The sequence below is a fragment of the Danio rerio genome, chromosome 9 (genome assembly GCF_052040795.2).
Source record: "Danio rerio strain M-AB ecotype USA chromosome 9, GRCz13ab, whole genome shotgun sequence".
Lineage (NCBI taxonomy): Eukaryota > Metazoa > Chordata > Actinopteri > Cypriniformes > Danionidae > Danio > Danio rerio.
Genome location: NC_141029.1, coordinates 42,488,802 through 42,515,000, shown reverse-complemented (window position 1 = coordinate 42,515,000; position 26,199 = coordinate 42,488,802). Strand labels below are relative to the sequence as shown.

Below are 26,199 nucleotides of genomic sequence, written 5' to 3'. Positions count from 1 at the left end.
CAACAGTGACAAATGATCTGCAAGGGGCGTCACGTACTCTTTTCAAATAGATCGTCATCGGGTTTATCCAATAGGCCTTAATCTCTTACTCATCAGGTAGTTTTGCATTTCACTGTGCAAACGGGGTCAAAACAATTGAGCATTATGAGGCTTTGTACCAAATTTCTCCCTCAGATGTCTTTGAGACCTGTGGGGTGCTACAGTAGCGACAGTAACTTTGGGTCCTTATTGGATTATAACCAGCATGTAATGGACCAAATCTAAATGCATATTTTGGTGTGTAACACTTTCTGTGAAAATAGGCTCATTTTACAACCACCCTAGAGTTAAATGGTTGAGTTTTACCATTTTTTAACCCATTCAGCCAATCTTCATTTCTGTAAGAGCTTAGCATAAATCACTGAATCAGATTCAACCATTAGCATCTTACTAAAAAATGACCAAAGAGTTTGGGTAATTTTCCTGTTTAAAGCTTGACTCGACTGCAGTTTCATTGTGTACTAAGACCGACATGAATTGAAAAGTTGCTATTTTCTAGGCTGTTATGACTAGGAACTATATTCTTATTCTGGTGTAATAATCAAGGAATTTTGATTATGGGAGAGGAGGATTGGAAACATGCTTTGTTAAATCAGTAGACAACCTTTTAAATCAGTAGCCCATAAGTAATATAATGCTAATTTAAGTAATTAGTGTTAAACTTGCTTACTGTAAAAGCACAGTCTGACATTTATAACTATGCAAAAATTATGTGTGGTCAGCTCAATGTGTGCTTTGAAACATTTTTGCTCTACTTAATATTGTCGGCAGGATGTAAATACTGAATTGGGCAATTATTTGTTTTATAGTTGGATAATAGAGACAGGAGGGCAACACACTACTGAAGACCGCAATAACCATAGTTGAAACTGGGTTGACAAAAGAATAATGAATATTCGCTACTGTACATTTGCAGAGGAAGACACGCATATGTAAATATGCTAACTATAAATTACACATGAGCAGTGCTGAAACACATGAGGAGGTAAATGAGGCATCAGCGATTGCTGGTCTCCCAATACAACAGGTAAAAATATACATTTATTTGTAATGTATAGGCCTACACCTTTTTAGTAAAGTTTATTTAATGTATTTATCGATGTGCATTTTTAACTTCTTATGCATCAAATATCTGCAACAAACTTTTTTATGATTAAGACTTGCTGAATTGATCTTCTATCTTTTGCAATGTTTTCAAATTGCATTGTTAGTCATTTTTCTTATCATTTTTTTATCTGTTTAATATTAATTTTTGTAAAGCTGCTTTTGACCATGACATGATCACACTAAATAGTTATACGAGACTTGTTAAGGGGATTGTATCTAACATTATTCATTTATTCTCTTAGGTAAGGAAAGATCTACAAGTAAGAAGCATACTGTACTTGTGAAAATGTGTTTTATGCATTAAAAAAATTAAAGCATCGGTTCTTTGTATCGGCCGATCACTATCAAAAGTAATTGGTAATCTGTAACGGCTGCAAAATTCATGATCCCTAGTTGTTTAACATTTGTAGTTTGGTGGCTTAGTTTTTATGGTGAATTAATGTGCTTTTTGTGTTTCTTTCGTTGTGTGCTAACTCATATGTCCACTATTTTCATAAACTTTTAATATATTGGTTGGTTTAAAAAAATGTATTGGTCAAAAGTCACCCATCATTGTTTTGTGGTTATTTATCAATTGGTCCAGGCACCAGTATCATTTTAAGTTTTAGTGTTGATGATACAAAACCATACTACACCCATTCTCAGTCAAAGTGTCCATGTAAATAAACTGAAAATTGTGTTATATCTACATACATTTTATGAACTTCCGATCTACAGCTATGTTTACACATAAACATCTTCATTTTGAAACATCAATGTATTATCAGGTTGAAAGCAGTTATGCTTAATGTTAATAAAAATGGCTGTTTTTATTCCTGATTATTTTAAGGATTCTTTCAAATATTATAATTGGCTTTAGCTTCTGTTGATCAATTGCATACTTCATTGCTGAATAAGATATTTTTATTCTTAGTTTTAATCAAAATTATACTTTACATTAACTCACCTTGAGGGCTGCAAACAGTTATCTAGAACACAGATCAGACACAAACACTGGGGTAAAGAACCCCATGTGCTCTTAGCTTCAAAAATCCAATTTCTTGCTACAGAAATATGGATGTATCATATTATACTAAATAAATATCATGAATTTTGCCAGCTTCAGCAGTGTGCAGAAAAAATATTATCATTTTAAACAACTTGGAGTCTCATTGGAGTTCTGAAACCCTCAAAGAAGATATATATATATATATATATATATATATATATATATATATATATATATATATATATATATATATATATATATATAGAGAGAGAGAGAGAGAGAGAGAGAGAGAGAGAGAGAGAGAGAGAGAGAGAGAGAGAGAGAGAGAGAGAGAGAGAGAGAGAGAGAGAGAGAGAGAGAGAGAGAGAGAGAGATAGTTTACTTCCTTAATACATAAAATGCTTACTTTTACATATAATACCAGTTCCCTAAGAAGATTTGTTATAATATCGATTGCTGCTTAATCATACAGCCATCAAAACCATCCAACATACTGTAGATCTACACCACCTGACGAAAGTCTGTTTTAGGAACAACAAATAATAACTTGACTTCTAGTTGATCATTTGGTATTAGGAGTGGCTTATATGAAAGGCAAAGGCCTCTAGGTTGTACTTATTTTATCAAAATAAGATATGGTCATGCCTTGACTTTTAATTATTTTGTTAGGGCAGTAAGGTCTGACTTTGCTTAGACAAAAGTCTTGTCACTTAACAAATAATTTGCAGTATAGAATATAAAGTCATGCTGCAGCGAAAAAATAATGAATATTGTGTAGGACTCCCATGAGCTTGGACGACTGCATCCATACATCTTTGCAACTCAAATAACTTATTAATAAAGTTATCTGGAATGGTAAAGAAAGTGTTCTTGCAGGACTTCATCAAGATTCATGATGTTCATCAAGATTGCTTGGATTCATCTTCAATGCATCCTCCTCCTCCTTACCAGGAGCACCTTGACCTTCTTTGATTTTAGGAATTTTAATGTGGAGGCTAAAGTATGAGAAGGAGTGCTATCCTGCTGAAGAATTTGCCCTCTTTTGTAGTTTGTAATGTAGTAAGCAGCACAAATGTCTTGATTCCCCAGGCTGTTGATGTTGCCATCCACTCTGCAGATCTTTTGCACGCTCCAATACTGAATGTAACCCCAAACCATGATTTTTCCTTTACCAAAACTTGATTGATTTCTGTGAGAATCTTGGGTTCATGTGGGTTCCAATAATTCTTCTGCAGTATTTGGTATGATTGGTTTAACACAGTGGTTCTCAAACTTTTTTCACCAAGTACCACCTTAGAAAAAAATCGTCTCTCCAAGTACCACCTTACGACGCTATTTTTTAACCAGTATTAAAAAATAGCGTCGTAAGCCTAATTAAGCAGCTACAGGTGTGCACAGTTTTAAAACGATGCAGATTACTTCCTATTAGTAAGAATATGTATTATTGTCAGTCACTTTAAACATTTGAAATAGTCTGAACATTAACTGTGCTTGCAGATAAAAAAAAAAGTTTTAGTTAAAATGTGCTTTTAAAAGTTCATAAAAAAATGGCGCTGTTCTTAAAAAGTAAAAAGAAAACTGCTGTACTTAAATCTAAAGTATTCATAGTAGCCTATTCATCAAAAGCTGGAAATGCTGCTTGGACCTTATAAATATAGGCTATATGTCATATTCCTACACTTTCAGACAAATCTTGAAATATATGTTAAATGTACATGACAGGGTTCATACAGGCACAGCCTAGTGAAAATCAATTCCAGCACCTATTTTTTTTTCTCAAGACTGACATGCTATGTATTGAAGACCTGAAATGTATTCTCAGCAACCCATAAAACATTGCATAGGAATAGATACAAATAAAAACCATTAATAATAATATTTATTAATCATATATTAATAATATAATAAACCTGCACTAAGTGCTTGTGAAATCTTTTTTATACTCAAGTAAAAATACTATTACACTGCTAAAATAACAAAAACTTTAGTAAATAATACTAATATTAGGTAAAAGTACAAATTACTCTTTTAAAAAGTACTAGTTGGTTACTTTTGAAAAAAAAAATCTGATTTTCATTATGAAATCACTTTTTTTTAAGTGTAAACCTAATTTAATGGTTTGATTGCTTACATCCCAAAGCTACATGTATAATGTGCACTAACAAAGGAAGTATAGTCAATTTTTCCTTTCATGACAATTAATCTTTTTCAATAGCACTGGTAAAACTACCAAATAATTTTTAAGGCCATAGAGACACTTTTTGCCCATTTTTAAAAATATATATTTTTAAGCTTTGAAAGGTTAAATTAAAGTATATGGTAAAAAGATTTAAATTTAGCCTTTTATTTACATATTTTACACTATTTTCTTTACAATATGGCAAATTTGTTTCTTAAATAGCTGTACATCACATGGAGATTTTATTTTACACTTGATCTTAATCTAAAATAGAAACGTAAAAAAATACAAGTACACTGTCAGTAAAAAATAATAAACAAATGACTTCATTTTACTTGAGGTGTTTGAAATATGACAACACAACATTTATCAAAGCAGTGCTTTAAGAGCCTTATTGTAAATTGTGATAAATAAACAATGAGTTGGCTAACAATGGATTGCTTTGACCTGTAATGCTTTAGGACAGATCAGAATACAGCTAAATGTATAAATCACACAAATACCTCATCCAGAAACATTTTCAGCATAATTATTTTGTCGTAAAGAAATTAAAAATGTTCCACCTTTGCTAAAAGTAAGTTTCACTTCACAATACAGCCAAATAAGAAGACCATTAGCATTGTCATCGTTCATGCATCAATCTATTTCTAAATATTTGATAACTTTGAATACTTTTGACTAAATTTAGTCAAGGAGCAAAGATAAATAATGTCTACTTTAATAGTGAACAGATCGCGATTGTATTCTATCTGAGCACACACGCGATCATGAGAGCACTTGCAGTTCATTTGAAAAAAAGCCTATTTAAGAGCTAGCATATCTGTTTTAGCGATTTGCGTACATGAATGTTAAAATAACACGAATGTCTCGTGTTAAAATAAAGCACTCGCCGCATTTGCAGAAATGAGTAATTGCGCAATACCTTCATTCCCGCGCCGCCATTCAGAATGTATTTAGAGGAGTGACAGGTCAGAGGCGAGTCGACTGGCTGTCGGAGAGCGAAACGTGTATGAAGATCATCAAATAGGCAGGAAATGTGTCCGCGGTTTAATTATTCTGCTAGACATCTCTGTAGTGAAAACATCCAAGAAGCATTATTCCAACAAAACATTTGTTTTTAAGTTGTTTTTTCTGTCTCTGCAACACAGAAAGCCTTTGTCCCGCCTATACGTTTCACGCAACTAGACAAGGTCGACTGTGATTGGCCACTTTTCATGTCAGTCAAATCACGCTTCAGAATCAATTCTTAAACTTCGGAAACTGATTTTCAGCAGCTTATGACACAATGCACTAAATTAAACACTCTAAGCACAGCGTTGTGATCGTACGCTTCACAAAACAGCCAATGCTGATCACATCAATGTTATATTACGCATTAAAGGATTAAAAGTGATAATTGTTTCTTTCATTATTCAGCGATTCCTCCGCGTACCACTAGGAGGAAGCCCGCGTACCACTAGTGGTACGCGTACCACAGTTTGAGAACCACTGGTTTAACAGATTTGAAAAATCTACCTTCTGCCACTTTCCCACCCTCAAACAATGGTCGAAACAAGACCAGTTGACTTCTGATAAAATGCCATAAAGGTGGGATCTTGAAAGTACACTTTTTATCCATGAAATGACAAAAGGGACATCTTACATTCATATTCAAAAATAAATGCCCCAAAACAAATCAACAAACAGCAGCATTTTGTAAGGGTTATTTGTTTTGTTTCTTCAAGGCTGGTTGGAGTGTGCGTACGATGCATTAGCAGGCTTAACATAACACATCTAGTCTATACACAGTATGTCAAGTTTGTCCTTGAAAAGATTTCATTTTCACTGCAGAGTGCTTTGCATCAACTATAGATATGCCTGTGTTTCTCAGTAATATCTTTGGCCTGCGGCCGGTGGATTATGCGCTGACTCCAGAAATGAAAGAGGTCCTAAGAGTGGCCCCAGAGGCATCACATCTCATAACAACATCCTTAAGGCCCCCTGCAAGTAAGGTACATGACCCTAACTCACCTCCCAGACAAATACTGTAGACAGACTCAATACAAACAGACAGAAATTGCTGGTATTATGTACTTGATGTTGTAAGTTGCTCGGAGACAGCATCTGTGGATAGCATAAATGCAAATGAAGTGTGCGGTATGGTTTATTTGTATTCCTGCAGGCTGCGGGCGGTGTGGTTCTGATTGGCAGTGAACTGACGCAGACTCAGCACAAGCAGATCAACAGAGCAGCTCAACTCCTTGGAGGAAAGCAGGCAAAGGCCTTTTCCAGTGCAGGTACATCTGATTTTAGTTCCTGTGTGAGAGAAAGTGTGAGCGATAGAAATTTTATAGATGTATAAAAAATTGACAGTAAAAAAAAGTTGACAGTATGTTCACTACTGTTCAAGATGTCTATAGGGTTAGTTTGGTTTTTGTTAAAGTTTTTATACAGAATAAATGAAAACATTATTGCATTAACCAGTCTTAATCTTAATTAAGTCTTAATCAGTCACAAACAAAATACTTAATACAGTGAAATCAATAGTTTTGGCTCGACATTCCGATTGGAATTTTTGATTAGTGAACTTTTAGTTAATGGTTAAAGAATCTGTACTTGTGAACTATCTTGTTATTTTAATTTAAAGAACTCATGACCTGTGACAATGCTTTAGTTAAAGATTCACAAAGTTTGTTAGAAATATAGTTTAAGTATTGAAAGTAAAAAGAAAATTATAATTAAAGGACATACAATAAATTACATTTGCTGTTGAATTGGAAAGGATCGAAATAATTTAAAAATTATTACTTTAATCAAGTAAATTTAAATGTTTAATATTGGATTTCAAAACAGTGAACCACTGAATAGGGCAGTAAAATGTTTTTATTCAAGCCCAATCTTTTGACATGGTGATATTTTTTTATCATATACTAGTATACTTCATGTGATCATTAAATGATAAATATAGTAAAATATAGTGTGTGTGTGTGTGTGTGTGTGTGTGTGTGTGTGTGTGTGTGTGTGTGCTAAGGAAAGAATTGTTCAACTGAATCTGAATCTGGCAAAAAAAAGTTCAATGAAATAATAAAACATTTTCAGAGCACTGAATTGAAGTGTCTCTTCTTTCTTTGCCTTTCTTCCATCACATTGAAGAGCTTTGCTACACATTCAGCTAGAACATGAGAGGGATATTATGAAATCATACATCATGAAACCAACACTTTTAGTGACAAATGCAGCTCTAGCTGAGTCTTTTGACTCCTCCAGAAATCACACAAAGAGACAAACAATATCTGCAGTGTCTCATCTTCTAAGCAATCAAAATCTGAAACTGAGTAGAATTAAAGTAATTGAAGCAGTTTCTCATACACTGCACATGCTGTAGCTGAACAAGGGCAAAATGCAATTTTCTCAAATAATGTAGATTGTGCTTTTGTCACTCAAGAAGTCGAGAGCTTTTTTTTAAATTTATTTATTATTATTATTTTTTCTAGAAATAAAATAATCTCCAGGGCTTGAAGTGAACCTTGGTGCTTCTGTTTTTCGAAAGTGTCTTTTTTTTAATACATTCATTGAAATAGTGTTTTTGTTACCTTTAAAGTATTTAAAAGTAATAATTAAATTGTATATTAATAAACATTAAATAAAATTTAAAAAATGTTGAAAAAGCTAAATAAATGTTGCCTTAACTGGTGTTATAGATATATAAACAGAACAATCAAAGTTACTAATATTAGATATTTAATCTACATTAATTCACAATATCTAAATATTACAGTTTTTTTACATTATTACATTTAATATCAATGCAGCATTATTATAATTTGACTTAATATATTCAATATTTATAAGATTTTTTTTGCATTATTGTTTTTTTTTTGTAATTTATAGTTTTTTTTTTTGTATTTTTAAAAAAAATAGTTTTTGCATTTAATGTCAGTACAATTTTTTTTTCTTTCATTTGGGCTCATTTAGTTCCAGTTTTAGTTTGTCAACTTAAAAAAAAAACAAAACAAAAAAAACATGAACTTTCAATTGTCTTAAGTAAATGTACTTTTTACTAAATTTAATTAAATTAATTGACCTATAACAATTCTGTTAAGCTGTTACAAAAACTAACCAGTTAATAATCAAGTCTTTTTCCAATATGCTTTACACGGCAGCACACACAAATGGACCTTTTTCACAAGCCTGTTATAATGTGTTTACCAGTTATCATAATCTTAAATCCTTAAGCCTTTATTTTCATAAAAAAAAAAATAATGAACAATTTCTATGCATTTATGAATGTATTATATCATCTTTGCGTCAAATTACAAAAAATGAATTACCGCTTATGCAAAGTGTTTCTAATGCAGCGTCTATGGGGCTGAGAGTAAAATTTGACATTATTCTCTCCTCTGGCTGCGCTTATCAGTCTCTCACAATTTGTTTTTACTTTTTCTGAAAGTCTTGATAACACCATCTTGGAGTTTTTCTTTTAATTTTCAGCAAAAAGGATTGTAAAAAAAAATATTTCTTGTACTCTCCCATTCACTGCGCTCTAAGTTTACCCAGCTGTGACGTCTTCCGCTTTTGAGAAACCTGGAAATGTGAAAAGGGTCTATCATGATTATAAACAAATAACCAGTCACTTCTTTTTTCATTATTGTTGTGATTAACTGCTTCCCTCTTTGATTAAATGTCTCTCCAGTCACCCATGTGGTTGTACCAGATGTACCCATCATGCCCTCTACACTGACCACACTGCATGGAGTCCTCAATGGCTGCTGGATCCTCAACTTCAGCTGTGAGTGCACAGTAATGTCTTTAGATTGGTACAAATATTTATGATTATTTCACTTGAATATAGTACATGTTAAAGGAGACAACTTAAACACACAGTGGAGAGTTATTGAATTGATAGTTCACCCCAAACCGAAAGTTCGGTCATCATTTACACCTAGGGAACTTTGCTTTTTCCAAATCTGTTTGACATACCTGTTTGGTATTGTTTTTTCCTCTAAGTGAGTCAATGGCTACATGTTTTCAGCTTTATTCAAAATAAATTTTGCTTTCATCAGAATAAATATCTCATAAGGGTTTGGAAAAACCTAATGAAGAGTAAATAGGTTGAACTATCACTTTTGGGTGAACTATCCCTTTTTAAAACAGTCTTTATCACAGTTTTTTTATACAGAAAAAATCTGAATATTGCTCATAACTCATGAAATATGCTGCTGTTTTACACATGTTAGGATTACTTCAAATAGGACTACTCAAAGAAAACTCAAAGTTTGAGAAATTGTAGGTTGTTGTCCAGTTTTTGTCTTTTATATTTAAAGGATTTGCTCATGTCTGCCAACAGACAGATGTGTTGTGTGGAGTAGTTGCACTGTGTGAAACGGGCAACAAAAACCTATTTCTGTTAGCTAAACCAACTGAAATAACTCTAAACCTAGAAAAGGTATTATTATTAATAATTGCACAGACTCGGTCAGCTTCCATACATGTGAAAACAGCCATTATTTTTTCATTCCATTTGATGCCGCTGTGGACTTAGCATGTGGTCTTTGTCTCGTGAAATAATCAGCACGGCATATTTCCATGCGTAAGATTTCTCACAGCTTCAGTTTTACAGTGAAAATCAATGCTTTTGAAGCTCTGTCCATTCATTTAGCCTCGATTCAAAAACATTTTTAGCTTTTTCTAGTTTTCTAGGAGCTGAAGTGCTTGGCCGTTTATGCATGTAGCCTAAAGTGATTTTTGGTGGCAAAACAATTCTTTTCCAGGCTATCTAATTTTATATTTGTTGCTGTTAACATATTTGATATCCATCTTTAATATCCAAGGCCACAGCAGACAACACCTTTTGAGAACAGCTTGACTGTATTATCTATCGGTTCTGTTTTTAGATATGAAACAGTTGGTCTTCAAAAAGTCTGGCTAGTGAAGACGTTTTAATGCAGTATTGGTTTTGTGTTGTGTTTTTTAAAAGAAATTTGTCAAATTTATGGTAAAAAATGGCAGCCATGGTTGCCAAACTGTTTCAGTAAACGCATTTCTTACATTATGGCAGATTACTGTTTTTCATTCATTTTTAGCATTAATACACCAATGTTTTTTGTTGTGATTGCCAAAATGTTACTGTAAAAATACAGTACAAACAGTAAACAAACTTGTTTTACAGTTTACAGCAAACTACTGTTGTTCATCTTTTTTTGCATTATTACCCCAATTTTTTGTAGTTGTGGTTGCCAAAATGTTACTGTAAAAGTACAGTACATAGAGTTTTTTAAATTATTTTCATATTTTTTTTTTACATTTTACGACAAACTACTGTTTTTCATACATTTTTATCAACAAAACATACATTTTTTTGTAGTTATGGTTGCCAAAATGATTCTGTAAAAATACAGTACAAACAGTGTACACATTTATTTAAAACATTTTATGGCAAACTACTGTTTTTCATACATTTTTACAAATAAAACATCAATGTTTTGTAGCTGTGGTTGCCATAATTTTACTGTAAAAAACAAAGTACAAACAATGTTTACATTTTATGGCAAACTACAGTTTATTTATTTATTTTTTATGTTTTTTTTTTTTTTTTTTACAAATTTGTAGCATTAATACACCAATGTTTTGTAGCTGTGGTCTCCAAAATGTTACTGTAAATATACAGTACAAGCAGTAATTCAATTCAAATATTGTAAATTATTGGGTCACTCTTTATACTAACTGGCCTTAACTACTATGTACTTGCATCAAAAATTAATTCAGTGTCCTTACTGTGTTTATAATGTATTGCAGAACACAGAAAGGAGACAGTAAGTTGCTCTTGAGCTGGGAAAAGGTTAGGGACAATTTTGGGGTTATGGGTAGATGACGTAATGGCCCGTTTCCACTCATTGGTACGGTACAATAGGGTAAGGGTTGGTATGGGTCTCCTTTATCAGGCTTGCGTTTCCACTGCCTAAAGGGTATCTTTTTGGTAGGCATGGTGTACGACAGAAAGTTTGTCTGTCATTCTCGCTGGAGGAAATCTTGCTCAAAGTAAAGCTGTACGAGTCGTTCACGTATCATATGAGAAGCACTTCTCACAAAACAGATGCTTTTTACACATAAATACTTGTGTAAAAATGTTCATTTCTAACCTTTTTATGAACATAATTTGATTATAACTTCAGATCAATGACTGTAGCATCTGCAATTATATAAAATAAATAAACAAATGCAACATATATGAACACATACAGACACTTACAGTCTCCGAAATGCTACCAATTACAGAAAAACTACACACGGTATACATTTAGTCCTTATTTAGGTTTAAAAACAACATGCAACATATGGCCCATAGTCAGAGCAAACCTCTTATCTGCATCTGCAATCTTCACCAGCACATGTAACCTATTGTTAGAAAGTAATTACGTCATTCCCAGTTCATAATAGTCCAAAATACGATGATAATAACTATAGATGGCAGTTTGTTCATGTTTTAGGTTGGTGAAAGACTCATTTGCTCCTTTGTTTTGTTGGGCTTCTCCTTTGTGTTTTCACGCTTCTCTCTTGCGTTTGTTTGTTTCTAAAAGGATCAAATTACAAGGTTTGTCTGAGCTCGGATCAACCATGGCTCGTTATTATATGTATATAGTATTACGATGTAATGTCTCGGCTGTGTATTTGTGAACCTTCTCTGTAAATCAACAGCCTTCAACTGCGCGTCTGGCTCTGCCTTTTGGTACCCTTTTGCCATGCTAGGTACCCTTTGTAAAAGTGGTATGGTACGATTCATGTTTTGGTACTTTTTGACAGTGGAAACAGCCATAAAAGCCTACCATACCACTGACGCCCCATTCACACGGGGCTTCAGCGTCAACGCTTGACAGAGGGCGTGTCTGAAGTTGGGGCTGACGCTAATGTCATAGCAGTGTCAACCAATGAAATTAGTCACCAGTCGGCTACTGTTTGAACTAGTGCATTTGCATACAGCAATCTGATTGGCTGACGTTTCCGTCTTAAAGTTGACAAAGTCGCAACTTCTGCAGCGAGCAACGTCACCAATTCAAAGTAAATGGAAAGCGTTGAAGCTGATGTCCAGTGTGAATGGGGGGTCAGTGGAAAAAGTCAGTAAAAAAAAATATATTTACACAATGAGTTCATTGTATCAAATGATTTATTTCAGTGCAAGTACAGATTAGTTAAGGCCATTTAATATAAAGTGGGACCAAATATTGCAATACTTCAGGAGCAATAGTACAGAATGTTACCTTTTTATTATACTGACATTAAATTCACAGCTTTATTTTTTCAAATTAATCTCAGTGAGACTTTATAGCCAAATTGTGCCACCATAAAATAAACTCAAGTGGAATAATGAATAAGTGTAGATCATTTATATTAGCCACGTGTCAGTGTTGAGCCTCAGCGTTTCTCTTTGTCTGTGTGGCTCTCCATGGCTCAGTGCATCACGGTTCACTGCCCATGAGTGTATGAGCTGAGCTGCCAGTGCCACCGATCCACACACACACACACACACTGAGCTCTCTCATCATCGTGAATCTAATTAGCTAATATGCTAATGCTTCTCTGATGCTGGGCTAACAACCTGGCCCTATCGTCCAGAGAGAGAGAGTCAGATTAACCCCGGGACGCAGCGTTCACACCGCCACCGCCCTCACGGGGTCCGGGGAAATGAACACTGTAATTAAAGAGGCAGAGGAAGTGCAATTACAGCTCATGATTACTGTGGAGGATTGTGTGTGTGTGTGTGTGTGTGTGTGTGTATGCGGGTGCCTATAGGTGCTCTAGTGTTGTGATATCATAGAGCTGGACTGGATTTACTGTAAAGAATGCAGTGTAGATGGAGGGATACTAATCCTGCTAATGGCTAAGCATCACACTGACACAATGTAATGGAGAGCTTTAAAGGGGTCTTGACATTTAAACTTAAATTTGCCTCGATATTTTGATTTATAAGAGTTTTTTGTTGCATTTAAACATCCTGCAACATCCACACTTCAAGTCCCCAGAGTTGTAATTAAAGCATTAATTCAAACGTTTTGTAAACACACCTTTGTGCCATGTGATGTCACAGTGGTTCATAGACTCCACTTCCTGACTGCAGGCTCCGCCCAATTGCATTCAGACACTCAATGGGAGTCAATGCCATGTCAAGAGCAAATGGAAACAATTACAAACACTGCCTCTCTGCAGTGGAAATCATATACTGATGTGTATTTGTGTATTCAGTTTCTAACATGCTCAATTTGATTTCTACTATAGTGGTGGATAGCGTATTGCAAAATTAGATGAAAATATTTAACAATATATTGGTAGAATAAAGTAAATGAATAAAACAATATATTTGTTAATTTGTCACTGCTCTGTTTTTTGTTGCTAATTGTTAATTCCTTTTGTTTCTAATTGTTCATTTTGTGGTCATGTAATAAGCTGGATAATGTATGTCCAGCTGGTTTTCACAGAATAAAACTATTTATTCTATTTTGAGTCAGGCTACACGTCACAAGGCTGCATAATCAGTTATAGCGATGTAATGTGTGTGTGTAAAATATAAATAAATTATAATATTTAATATAATATAATATATATAATATAATGTTAAATATTATATATAGAGAAAGTGCTCAGCATAAAGGTGTACACCCTTTTTCAAACGTAATAGTGTATATATATATATATATATATATATATATATATATATATATATATATATATATATTATATATTATAATTTGTATATGTATGTATATGTGTATATATATGTATGTATATGTATGTATATGTATATGTATATATATATATTTATATGTGTGTGTGTGTGTATATATATATATATATATATATATATATATATATATATATATATATATATATATATATATATATATATATATATATATTTATATATATATATATATATATATATATATATATATATATATATATATTATTTTTAACTTTTTTATTTTTTCAGCGTAAATAGCCAATGATTTTTGGTGCATAAACAGATTTTTTTTCCATTAAAAAGGGATATATGTTTTAAAAAAAAATAAGATTGTGGTCATGTAATATCTTTATGAATACATTTCAAATCAAGTTAGTTAATGCAAAAAAAAAAAATAAAAAAAAAAAAATATATATATATATATATATATATATATATATATATATATATATATATATATATATATATATATATATATATATATATATATATATAATTGTGTTGGGTTATCTAGCCCACTGACTTTATATTATATTATATTATATTATATTATATTATATTATATTATATTATATTATATTATATTATATTTAATTAAATCATATTCATTCATTCATTCATTCATTCAACACATCTCTGGGAAACATTCATACACTACGAACAATTTAGCCTACCCAATTCACCTGTACCACATGCCTTTGGACTGTGGGGGAAACCGGAGCACCCTGAGGAAACCCACGCTAACGCAGGGAGAACATGGAAACTCCACACAGAAACGACAACTGACCAAGCGGAGGCTCGAACCAGTGACCTTCTTGCAGTGAGGTGACAGCACTACCTACTGCGCCACTGTGTCGCCTATGTTATATTGTGTTGGTCACCCCACTCACAGCTGCACAAACAAAACTGTGGTAATCCTGAGGCAAATAAGACAGTCTGACAGTTAGAGAAGCAGTAACAGATCGAGCTAGTATCTTTGCCGTCCTTTTTAACTGCTTCATATGTATTTTTAGACACTCTACTAGATGCCCATTTATTTCCCCTTGTCCTTTTTCTGTCACCGTTCTCATTGAAAGAGCAGATAGTCGCAGCCTGCTCTTCCACAACTCTTCAGTCAAGAAACAGCCATTTCAGCCAGACATACAACTAGGCCAAACCGAGCAGAACGCTATCAGATAGTTGTAAACAAGTTCAGCCGTTGAGAAAGAAGGTTTGTGATAGAGGATTTGATTTTTTTCTTTTTTTTTCTTTTGTTATTTATGTGTGAAGCAGCAGCTATATTTTGGTCCTCCTTGTGCGGTGCGGAGAAATCACTTGTAGTATATTGTGCTGAAGACCCTTTGTGAAGAATTTTACCTGACAGAAATGAATAAAAAGATTGTTTTTAGCCTTGTGAAGAAAGAGAGAAAGATCCATGATCACCCCCAGGTGTGCATCTTCCTGCCCGGAAAGTCTTGTCCTGCTCTGTTACTTCTCCCAAATGAAAGTTGTAACACAGCAGAAGGCTTGCAGAATTTAAGTGCACGTTGCATCACTGCTGGTGTACATATTTGCCATGAAACTGCAGATTTCTTTTGCACTTAAAAGAATAGTTCACCCGAAAAATGAAAATTCTCAGACTTTCCAGTCTCATATGCTGTTTTTGTTCATTCATAACCACATTCATAACCCTGATTCATATATTAGATGCTATATTTCTGTTCAGATATATGTTCAAGTTATTACTTATAACAAAACATAGAAAAACAATAATAAAATGACATGAATGTGCTTCAAAACTTAAAATTAATATGCATTTTCTTAATAAAGTAGCACAATTAGACTTTTAAAAAGTGGTATAGTCTATGCAAAAAATGACAAGTGTATTGACTAATGTGTTAAATTTTCTTTCTTTTTTTGTGTTGGGACACTTAAGACAAAAGCTCTAACGGTTTATGGTGCAGTAAATGCCAAATGCCAGTGTTAATGGAAATAATGCACACCAGGGAATAATGCATAAAAAACAGCAAAGGTTTATAGGGTTTGTGCTTTACTTGTTCTGGCTGCTCATTCAATAACTTGAGAAGATAAAATATGTACATTTACAACATCCGATAACATATTACACTGTAAATACCATAATGTAGTACACTAATGATGTCTGTGCAGCTTTTCATTGATTGTGAACAGCTCTCAAACCACAAATCACAAGCTGGTCTGAATCCACAAGTATGTCATATGCGTTAAAATCTTTTGTGATAGGACAGCAAAGACAGAAGCTACTACTTTGTTGAAATAAATGCCAGATGCAGTATGTTGTATAAACAAAATGGCATGTGATAGACAAGAGAAAAATGTACTTTATGCATTATGCGCATATTACAACATAAACACCATAAAGTAAACATTGCTCTAAACACTCAACTGTAAAGTTTTAACTTTTAAATATGCTGTGCTCATCTATATTTAATGAAACCATGGTCTTTTGTAGTGTAATAATCACGTTAGGGTTGTAATGCCTGCTTTACATTTCCCAAATTTAATACCTATAGTAATTTAACACATTTTATTTGTTAAAAACTTTCAAGTAAAAGCAAAAATTATACAGCCTTTATAGTTATAACTTTTTAAAATGTTTATACATTAATATTTATATTATTTTGTTCATTAGATCAGTTATGCAACTGATCTAGTAAAATTGTGTTTATATTGCAATATATGTTGCGGTATAAAAAAATACTGCAGACTTTTCCAATATTGTACAGCCCTTTATTGGTTTGGATTTAAAGCTTTGACATTTAAATGTCTCATTTATGAAGTATTAATACTTTTCCCCTCCTCTGTCCATATTGGGAGTGTGTTTGTTTGTATCTGTTTTTATATATACGTAATGGTTTTTGTATTAGATTCTATTAGATGACTGAATTATCTTAGGAATTAATAAACTATCTAACTGCTTGGTATATTAAATGAGTTAGGACTTTTATAAACTAGTACACAGATTTGTTATGCATTATGCTGGTTAAACCACTGATGTGTCGCTGATAAGTTGATGTGTTTTGCATCTCTCTCTCTCTTTTTTTCCAGGGCTGAGCTGTAGCCTGCAGGCAGGCAGCTGGGTCAAGGAAAGCGGGTATGAGGCAGGTGATGGACCCCTGCGTGCCCGCGCCAACAGAGGCAGCCTGGTGAGTGACAGGCCAACATGCCGAGGGTCTAACAGTTATCGACACATTTTCCTCTCCAGAGAGGACGAATAATGGCTGAGTGAAACCCTCTCCTGGTCCTGCTCTTTAATGGTCTCTCATTGTCAATCTGCCATGTTGATCTGCTCTCCTTCGGGCCGGCTTGGCTTTTATTACCCGCTGTGCTGTGGATTGTGGCTTGTTTAGAAAGTCAGTCACTTCCCAGAGGACAGGGAATTCAAAGGGAGACTTTCTGAGAGGACTGTGCATTGTGAGACAATATAGGGCACCGGTGATCTCCCTAGGCCACTGTTTAGGGCTCAAATCCAATGCAGCGAAGAAGCCAAGCTTGGCATTCTTCTCTGTTTGCTAAGAAGGCTCTTGATGCAGCCCACCTCTTCTCTGTGTTTTACAACACAAATACCACAGGAGTTTAGATGTGGTGTAGAGTGAGGTGTTATTTATTAATATAACTCGTTAAAGGGATAATTCACCCAAAAAATAAAGTCAGCTGTGAATTTAGTCTCCATCAGACCATCCAAGATGTAGGTGGCCTTTTTCTTCAGTAAAATGTTATAGAAGACATTGTTTTCGGAGTGTGCTTAGTCTTAAAATGTCTTAAATTTCTAAAAGTTGAGGCCCTATAAAGGCTTAAATTTACTGGACTAAATTTATAAGGGGTTTAAGCAGAGTTCTGCTGCACCAGTCTGTGTGTATAGCCAGCTCCTAATGGTAAAACTAAATTCATTCTATTCTTCATAATTACACTTGATAAAAACTGCCAAAACACTTTGACTCTCTTTGTACATGCCATCAGAGGGGGGAAACCCCCTCACATTATCTCTCCAACATTAGCTAAACAGCCCTGAGTGAAAAGCAGCCATCCACCATTATGCTGTTCACACAGTTCACATTCGCTTGCACGAAAAAATCGCTCAATACGTGTGTGAACAGGCGAGTAAACATTTCAAATTTATTGATTCGTGCGTCAAATTCACTTCACAGATGCAGATTCTATGTCATCATCACACCCCTACAAGAGCAAGCTCTTGATTGTTCAATGCGGCGTGAATGTCCACTAAAGTTCACATTTAATGACCACGGAGAGTCAGGACCTCGGTTTACGTCTCATCTGAAAGACGGCGCTCACTGACACTATAGTGTCCCCTTGCTTTACTGGGGTATTAGGACCCACACAGGCCGCAGGTTGAGCACCCTCTGCTGGCCTCGTGTTCAAATTTGCATAATCTTTAAGTGATCACTGAAATTATTTTTAATGAATTAAAAAACTATATAGTTTATTGAATTATAGATAATATAGCTGCCTTGTTTTAAAGAAATTTGTATTGTACAAATGTTATGTTTATATACAGTGTATACACTGTATAATATTTACAGTTAAAGGCAAAATTTTAAACTCAGAAATTGTAACTATTTTTTCAAATATTTCTCAAGTGCTATTTAATGGAGAGGTAATAGTTTTAATAACTAATGTATTGTCTTTGCTGAATAGTTTGCTAGTTATTTTGGAATATAATAAAATAATATATATATAAAAAAAAGGCTTAACTAGGTTAATTAGATAACTGGTTAGGCTAGTTAGGTCAGTTGGGACAACAGTGGTTAGTTCTGTAGCCAAACAAAAGACAAATTCAAGAGTTCACACTTCGATATTGCTTAGCAGGTTTGACATGCTGTCCCGGGAGAGAACCCTGAGCTCAGAGATAACTCAATTCAGGGCCCCCGCCTGGTCATTTAGCATGAAAATGGTAAGAGATCATGGTTGATCTCGAGAGCTCCCCCTGGTAAAGGAAGAAAAGTAGGAGATAGAATGGACGGGGTTTTTTTTTCAAAAACTAAGATAAGAGAATGACAGAAAATGGGCTTTTTATTGTACTTGGATTGATCTGATTGGTTTATTGATAATTGCGAATGAGAGACCAGCTGCGATCAATCACATCACATGCTCCTCTCCAAATTAGTTTATAAGACTTCACTTCAAATGCTCTAAACATATTGACATTAAAATAATTTAAAAAAATGTAAAAAGCCAAAGTATTTCAGCCTAAATAAATCATTAAGACTTTCTTCAGAAGAAAAAATATATTTGTCAGTGCTGTAAAACAGTGAAATATCACTTGAAAATATTTGAAGAAGAATTTAAATTTCACAGGAGGGCTATATATTATACAGGGTGGCCCATTTATATGGATGCACTTTAATAAACTTATTGGGAATTTTACAAGAAAAACAATGGTGTGTTTGGTTTTAAACATAACTTTATTATTTCCTGAGATATTTACAAGCCCCCTCACATATATTAATGTGCCACAAACAGAACGTTAGTATCACCAACCATTTCCATTTGATTAAGTTTTATCCATAAAAAATGGCTCATCATGTAGTTTTTATATGTATTTAATTTTATAATAAGAAATCTTGTATGCTTGTTAAGGCTTTATTTTTTAATAGAAAATAATGCATTAAAATACATAATTCCATGTGGGAATTATGTATTCAAGTTTGCATGTTCTCCCTGCGTTCGCGTGGGTTTCCTCCGGGTACTCCGGTTTCCCCCACAGTCCAAAAATATGCGGTACAGGTGAATTGGGTAGGCTAAATTGTCCGTAGTGTATGAGTGTGTGTGTATGTGTGGATGTTTCCCAGAGATAGGTTGCGGCTGGAAGGGCATCCGCTGCGTAAAAACTTGCTAGATAAGTTGGCGGTTCTTTCCGCTGTGGCGACCCCAGATTAATAAAGGGACTCAGCTGACAAGAAAATGAATGAATCAATGAATGAATGAATTGTGTATTCAAATCGTTCTTGTACTGTAGTGTGAGCTAGCCAACTTTCACACTATTTTCTTTATATTTTCCTCTATTAATATAACAAACAAGATGCCAATGATGCAGACGCCAATTAGAATGCCATAAATAATCTACTCCACTACTGTAAATTAATGCTTTGAATACTAAACTGCTCTCATCTTCTTATCCATCTTTAGCTGCCTCCGCTCTTCGACGGCTGCTTCTTCTACATGCTGGGCTCCTTCCGCAAACCACCAAAAGATGAACTCCTCCAGTTAGTGAAAGCAGGAGGAGGTCAGCTTCTGAAACGCCTGCCCAAACCTGACAGCGACGTCACACAAACCCTGAACGCAGCAGCCTACCACGCTCAGGCTGGATCAGACCAGGTTTTGTGCACCCAGTACATCCTATACGATCCTCAGAGCTCCTACAAGCCCCAGAAGGTCAGGTTAGGTAAGGTTTGGTCAGCCCCATCCACGTGGCTTCTGGACTGCATAGCTGCCTTTCGACTCCTACCCGTGCCGGAGCCCTAAACACATTCACAGCATCAAATAACACCATTTATCTGCATAAGAGAAATGAGGTTTTATTCTTATCTGGAGATGGAGACATCATAATTGCTGTGTTTTCATCAGGCTTTTGTGTGAAGGGCCTGTCTATTCCCTGAAGATTTTTCTCAGGAGAAAAAAAGTGCTTGCACGCTTTTTAGAAGCTATTGTGTGCGTCCTTTTTTTTCCAGAGCCAAATTATGCCATCCGAAAGCTCGAAAATTATAAAAACTTGCACCATTGTTTGGATACATGACCTATTTCTAGCACATTTGGGTTCAAAGCGTTCAGAGATTTTATATTGCCCTAGACGACACTTACATCTTCATCAGACTTTTAAATGCAAGGCTTTTGTTTGAGAAAGCAAAGGGTATTCTTGTGGTCAGGATAATGGGATTCTGGCTTTCTTTGCTTTAACGGGTGGCTTTTAGATGAGATGAGGAAAAATACCCAACCAGCAATTATTTCTCAAGCAAGTTTTTGTTTTCTTTGCTCAGTGTTTTTGCAGGGGTTAAAAAAATGAAAGATTTCTGGTCCTTTTTGGCCGTCTCCCAAGACGCGGCTTTCAATGGGATTAGTCAGGGATGCTCCTAATTGCTATTGATTGCTGTGAGCCGCATTAAATTGCTTCGCCCTCGTCCTGCAGGGACGTGGAGGGAGGCAATTAGTGGTGTGGACAGGGTTTTGTGGGGTGATTAATTGGAGGGTATTGAGGGTCCTGTGGGTAGAGGGAAACACGCACCCAACTCTTAACACCTGACTTTGCAAACTTTATCATCGTGCCGCTAAGAGCTTTCAAATGCACTTTTACAAAGCAATGTGTTCAGACAGAAACAATCCTGAGGGCAAAGTTTCTCATTATGTGGTGTTTTTCCCCAGTGTTGGTTTTTATGTTGCTTCTGGTTTGCAGATTATCTGAAAAAAAAATCTTGTGAATGTGAATCCTAACTTCTAATTCTGGCAATTTATATTAAAGGGAAAGACTGGGGATCCAGCTTTATAATTATGGCCTTGATTCATAGCTCTGTCATGCAGAGACTGTTAAAAAAATGAAAGTGAAATGAAATCTTAGAACTACTGAACAATGATCTGTTTTTGTGTCTTTGAAACTTCATGATGCTAAACAAGTATTGTTCACTATAGCAACTGCATGATGCAATTCCAGTTTGAAAGTGTAATGTTTCAAAACCTTGATTAGTTTTTTTTTTGCTACATGTTAATTTCCGACTGATTCAGACATGTCTGTTTATCTTCATTATAAATTGCCTTCTGTTTTTGGATATTTCAGACATCTTCTGTGCAGTGTTATTCTAAGTTGACAAAAAAAAACAAAAAAAAAAACATGTATTTTTGTTATTTTTGAAATAAATGTAAACTGTTATGCACTTATAATATCAGCTAGTTGCCAAGGAAGCATGTGTCATAAAAAAAAAACTGTGGTATTAGAAGTTAATAACTAAGAAAATGAAAACTACAATTTGGCTATTAATAAATCCAATAGCATGAAATGAAAATAACACTGATAGAATAAATATACTGTATATTGTTGGGCGGGCAGATGTGACATAACAGCTTTTTTTTCACCTGAGTTCAAGAGCTACCACAACAAACACATTAACTATGGACATTACTGATTACATGCTAAAAGGCATAATTGTCATTAACGAATTAATGTAGTAATTAAGTGCAGTACAGCCATGTAAACACCGCAATTAAACTAGTTCCGGCATTTAGGACTTTAAACCACATTTTGTGACAGGATATTCCATACACACAGGGCTGTTTGATACTATTCTTTGCACATACAGAGTCAGTAAAAAGGCACAGGTCACAGACATCACAGAGTTCATGCGCACACGCATACACAAAGTAAACTCCTGGAGACTCACACTTTTCACCATCATCACCGAACACGTTATGCTGTTCAGGAAAATCTGAAGTTTTCATTTAATTAGGCATGCATTATCAAATTACATTTAAACAACTCTCTTTTTCTTTTCACTTGAGTCCTTACTTCATACTCGCATCCATGGGTTAAATTTGTGGAAAGGAGTTCAATTTCTTATGTGAAATTCTACAGGGGAGATGCCAGTCAGTTTATAGCTAAATATTTTGCAGTGTTTGCATGACCTTTACTGCATAGAACTTATTAAAATAGAACTAAAATAGCATTCATTACTAGTTGATTTAAAAAAGCAGCAAAATTATTTTGTAGTTTGTGTTTATTTTTATTTCTTTCTTTATTTTAGATAGTTTTCATTCATATATGTCATCAAGGATTTCCTATAATAGTGCTACATCTCGTTTTGTTCTTCTGAACCCAATCTCTGTCTTGTCATATATATATATATATATATATATATATATATATATATATATATATATATATATATATATATATATATATATATATATATATATATATATATATATATATATATATATTTATATATGTCAATATACAGCCATATTGCACTGCTACTCGTGTGATATTACTCATATATAGACTCTGTGTATGTATATATATTGACAATGGTGGGAGGCGTGGATTATCCTTACCACCAGTGACGATATACAGCCATATCGCACTGCTTCGAGTGTGATATTGCATTTATACAACAGTTCGATGGCATAATTGTGTACTGTATATCAAAAAGAAAATCAAACATGGAGAGTCCAAAAATCCTTTTGTATGAGGAACTACTTACTTCTGCCATTTGTTTACAACTGCAGCTGATGTCAGAACACTGGAAACAGTTGCTAATTTCACCAACATCACTTTAGTGTTAGCTATTATTTGAATGATTCGCTAGCGTAATGTCTAAAGTGATGACAAGCACTACCAGATTACTATGATATGAATACAGCACTATAAAAGAGAGAGATTGACTTAGAATGTCACTTACCTGTTTTATAATGATTGATCAGCTGTTGTTTAAATTTAGAGTTTTTGTTTCTGTGGAACGTCAACCGTCTTTGCTCTGCTCAGTATGGCAGGCTGATAGATGCCGACAAGCTGTATCTCCGAAATGTTCAATATTAAAATAGGCACTATATTTATGAATAAATTGAAACAACTACATTCTCACCTAAAAAAGCCTCAAAAGTAAATTGTTGTCCAGCAGCAGCAATATTTGTCAAACTGTAGTGAGTTTATTGATCTGCTGTTACTCTATGTGGGCGGAGTAATACAGAAGTGCTGTTATTACAGAATATTGCACGGCTATCAGCCAGATTCAAAAACCAGACAGAACTGTTGTATAAACAAGTATACATTTAAAAAAATATATGCATATTTGTAAATATAGAATATTTGATATTTAGTCTTAGATTAACATTATTTTAAAATGTTAATTAGAAAGTCTTGAATGTTCGTTCACATTTTCCATTATAATTTCATAATAATAGTAAATACTAATAATAATAATAATAATTTTGCTCGAATACATTTAGCATTATTAATAGGTAGTTTTATTCTAGCTAATACTATGCTTATCAAAACTCAAAATTATCAATAAAGAACTTGGTTATCTTTCTGACTTGTTTTTTTTTTTCATTTGCTGTACTTATTTCATCTGTTTTCCCCTTATATGAGCACATGAATCTTTGCTGCCTGTTGATTTAGATCCAAAAACGACAAATTGACTCAATAAAGAAACTCTAATCCTCTGTACTGGCAATCCTTACCTTAATTATAGTCTCTTCTTAAATATATGAGATCTTATTAGCCGCATGAGCTCTTAAAACACAATCACAGCCATTCTTTCCTAATAACAGTAGCCCAGGACACAGTTTAAAGAACAAATGACGTCTAAACAGTGCTTTTCCAGGACGCTATAGTGTCTATCCATGAGTATTGGAAGCTGTTCAGTTCTGGCTTCTGTTGCTGCTACACTTACTGTACGATAAAACTTGCACTTGTTCAATAGCTTTTAGGGCGCTGTAGGATTTCTCTCTGCCACTTCCTCCTGTTGAATCAGCACTTTAATGCTCTCCCAGACAATGATGGATGAGTAAACCTGTGCTGGAGTTACAGTAATGGTCTGAGTTCCTCTCTTTCCCGCTCTTTAACCTCAGCGTGGCGCCTGTTTTCTTAGCAGTAGCAGAATAAAGTGAACATGTGCTCAGCTCTCCCTGTGACAGAGGCAATGTGATGTTTCCACACTGTAAACGAATGGCTGGTTATAAAATACTGTCCTGTCAGCGTTCAGGAAGTGCTCATGTCTGCAGTATCAGAGATGGCCTGTGCATCGGGCTGGAGATGAGCTGCTTAGATATGCTTACAAAAATACTGGAGGGAAAAAAATGAGAGAGAAATAAATCCACACACTCCGGCTTTCTTTTTTTACTGAATAACACTTTTTTTCGGTCTATTTAACAAAATAGTTTTGTCTTCATAAATAATACACGTTTTTAATCCTCTTTCTAACTCTGAATTCAGAATACACATTAAACGCTTCGAGATATTTACATGTTTATACAGTTGGAAGGGCACCTGGGTTTTGTACTGTCCCGTAAAATGATAGTAGTAATATTAATTCCATGTTAAATAAAATTACTGTTAAATGATACATACCTTTGAGAAAAAAAATGAGGTTGAAATGGATAGTTCACTGAAAAAAAAGAAAATATGCTGTCATGAAATGTTTACTCGCCTCTTTTCTTCCCCCAGACATGTATGATTTTTAAAAAATTTTTATGTAATTTCATTTTCAATGGGAGATCCAAATTAATTGTATTGAAATGCATCTAATTTTGTTAGGGAATCAGTTAGATTTTGGTGTCTTGATTCAGTGATCAGTGATCAACAAATAATTGGACATCTTACTTTAGCTCTCGTCTACATATTTGAGTCTTTTTGTCATGTATAGTATGACTTTAAAAGACTTGGATGATAGCGCACAAATTTTGGCTAATTTGCATGGATATGGATAATATGGCTAAAACGGATAATTTGCAGCCGATTCGAATGTTATCACTGGATTGATTGGGCATTATCAGTGATTATCAGCTGATAGATATGGGCCAGTACTAGTAGGCTCAGAAGGCTGTTATCATCCATCCACATGGTTAATCAGCTGTAGATCACATACGGCTGGAAGTTAAAGAGAATTATTTATATTATTTATTACATTTCCCATTAATTGTACTTTTAATAAAGTCTACCCCAACCCTAAACCCAACAGTCACAGTAATGTAAAAGCAGATCTGGATCTGGAGTCTTCTTTATTAGTATAGCTGATTAAAGATGAGAATTATTTATATTATTAAATTTCTCATTAATTGTATTTCCATAACGTCTACCCCTACCCTAAAGCCAACCGTTAGAGTAATGTAAAAACAGATCTGGATCTGGAGTCTTCTCTATTAGTGTAGCTGATTAACTACAAGAATTATTTATTGAATTTCCCAATAATTGTATTTCATTAACGTCTACCCCTACCCCGACCCTAAACCCAACCATCACAGTAATGTAAAAACAGATCTGGATCTGGAGTCACAGTTAGTATAGCCAATTAACCATGTGGTTGGATGATAGCATCCTTCTGAGCCTAACAGTAGGTGCAGAAGGCCCCTACGGGCCCATATCTATCAGCTGATAACCACTGATAACTTCCATTTAATCAAGTGATAGCATTGGTAGCGGGTGTAATTTGA

The 26,199-nt window shown here is 34.3% G+C and overlaps 1 protein-coding gene across 2 annotated transcripts in view; it reads left to right on the top strand.

Annotated features, from left to right (window-relative positions):
* The window catches only part of bard1 (BRCA1 associated RING domain 1), a 51,365-nt gene extending 29,545 nt beyond the window's left edge, over nt 1-21,820 (top strand). The window contains exons 6-10 of one of the 2 annotated variants that reach the window (XR_015499749.1): nt 6,184-6,304; nt 6,475-6,589; nt 8,986-9,109; nt 17,092-17,189; nt 20,191-21,820. Coding sequence is in view for 1 of the 2 variants with exons in the window: in XM_087268233.1 (XP_087124359.1) it covers nt 6,184-6,304; nt 6,475-6,589; nt 8,986-9,081; nt 17,092-17,189; nt 20,191-20,526 (766 nt within the window). In the remaining variant the exon portion in view is untranslated. The remainder of the gene's footprint in view (nt 1-6,183; nt 6,305-6,474; nt 6,590-8,985; nt 9,110-17,091; nt 17,190-20,190) is intronic. The other variant, XM_087268233.1, reaches the window with a different exon arrangement.
* The last annotated feature ends 4,379 nt before the right edge of the window (nt 21,821-26,199 follow it).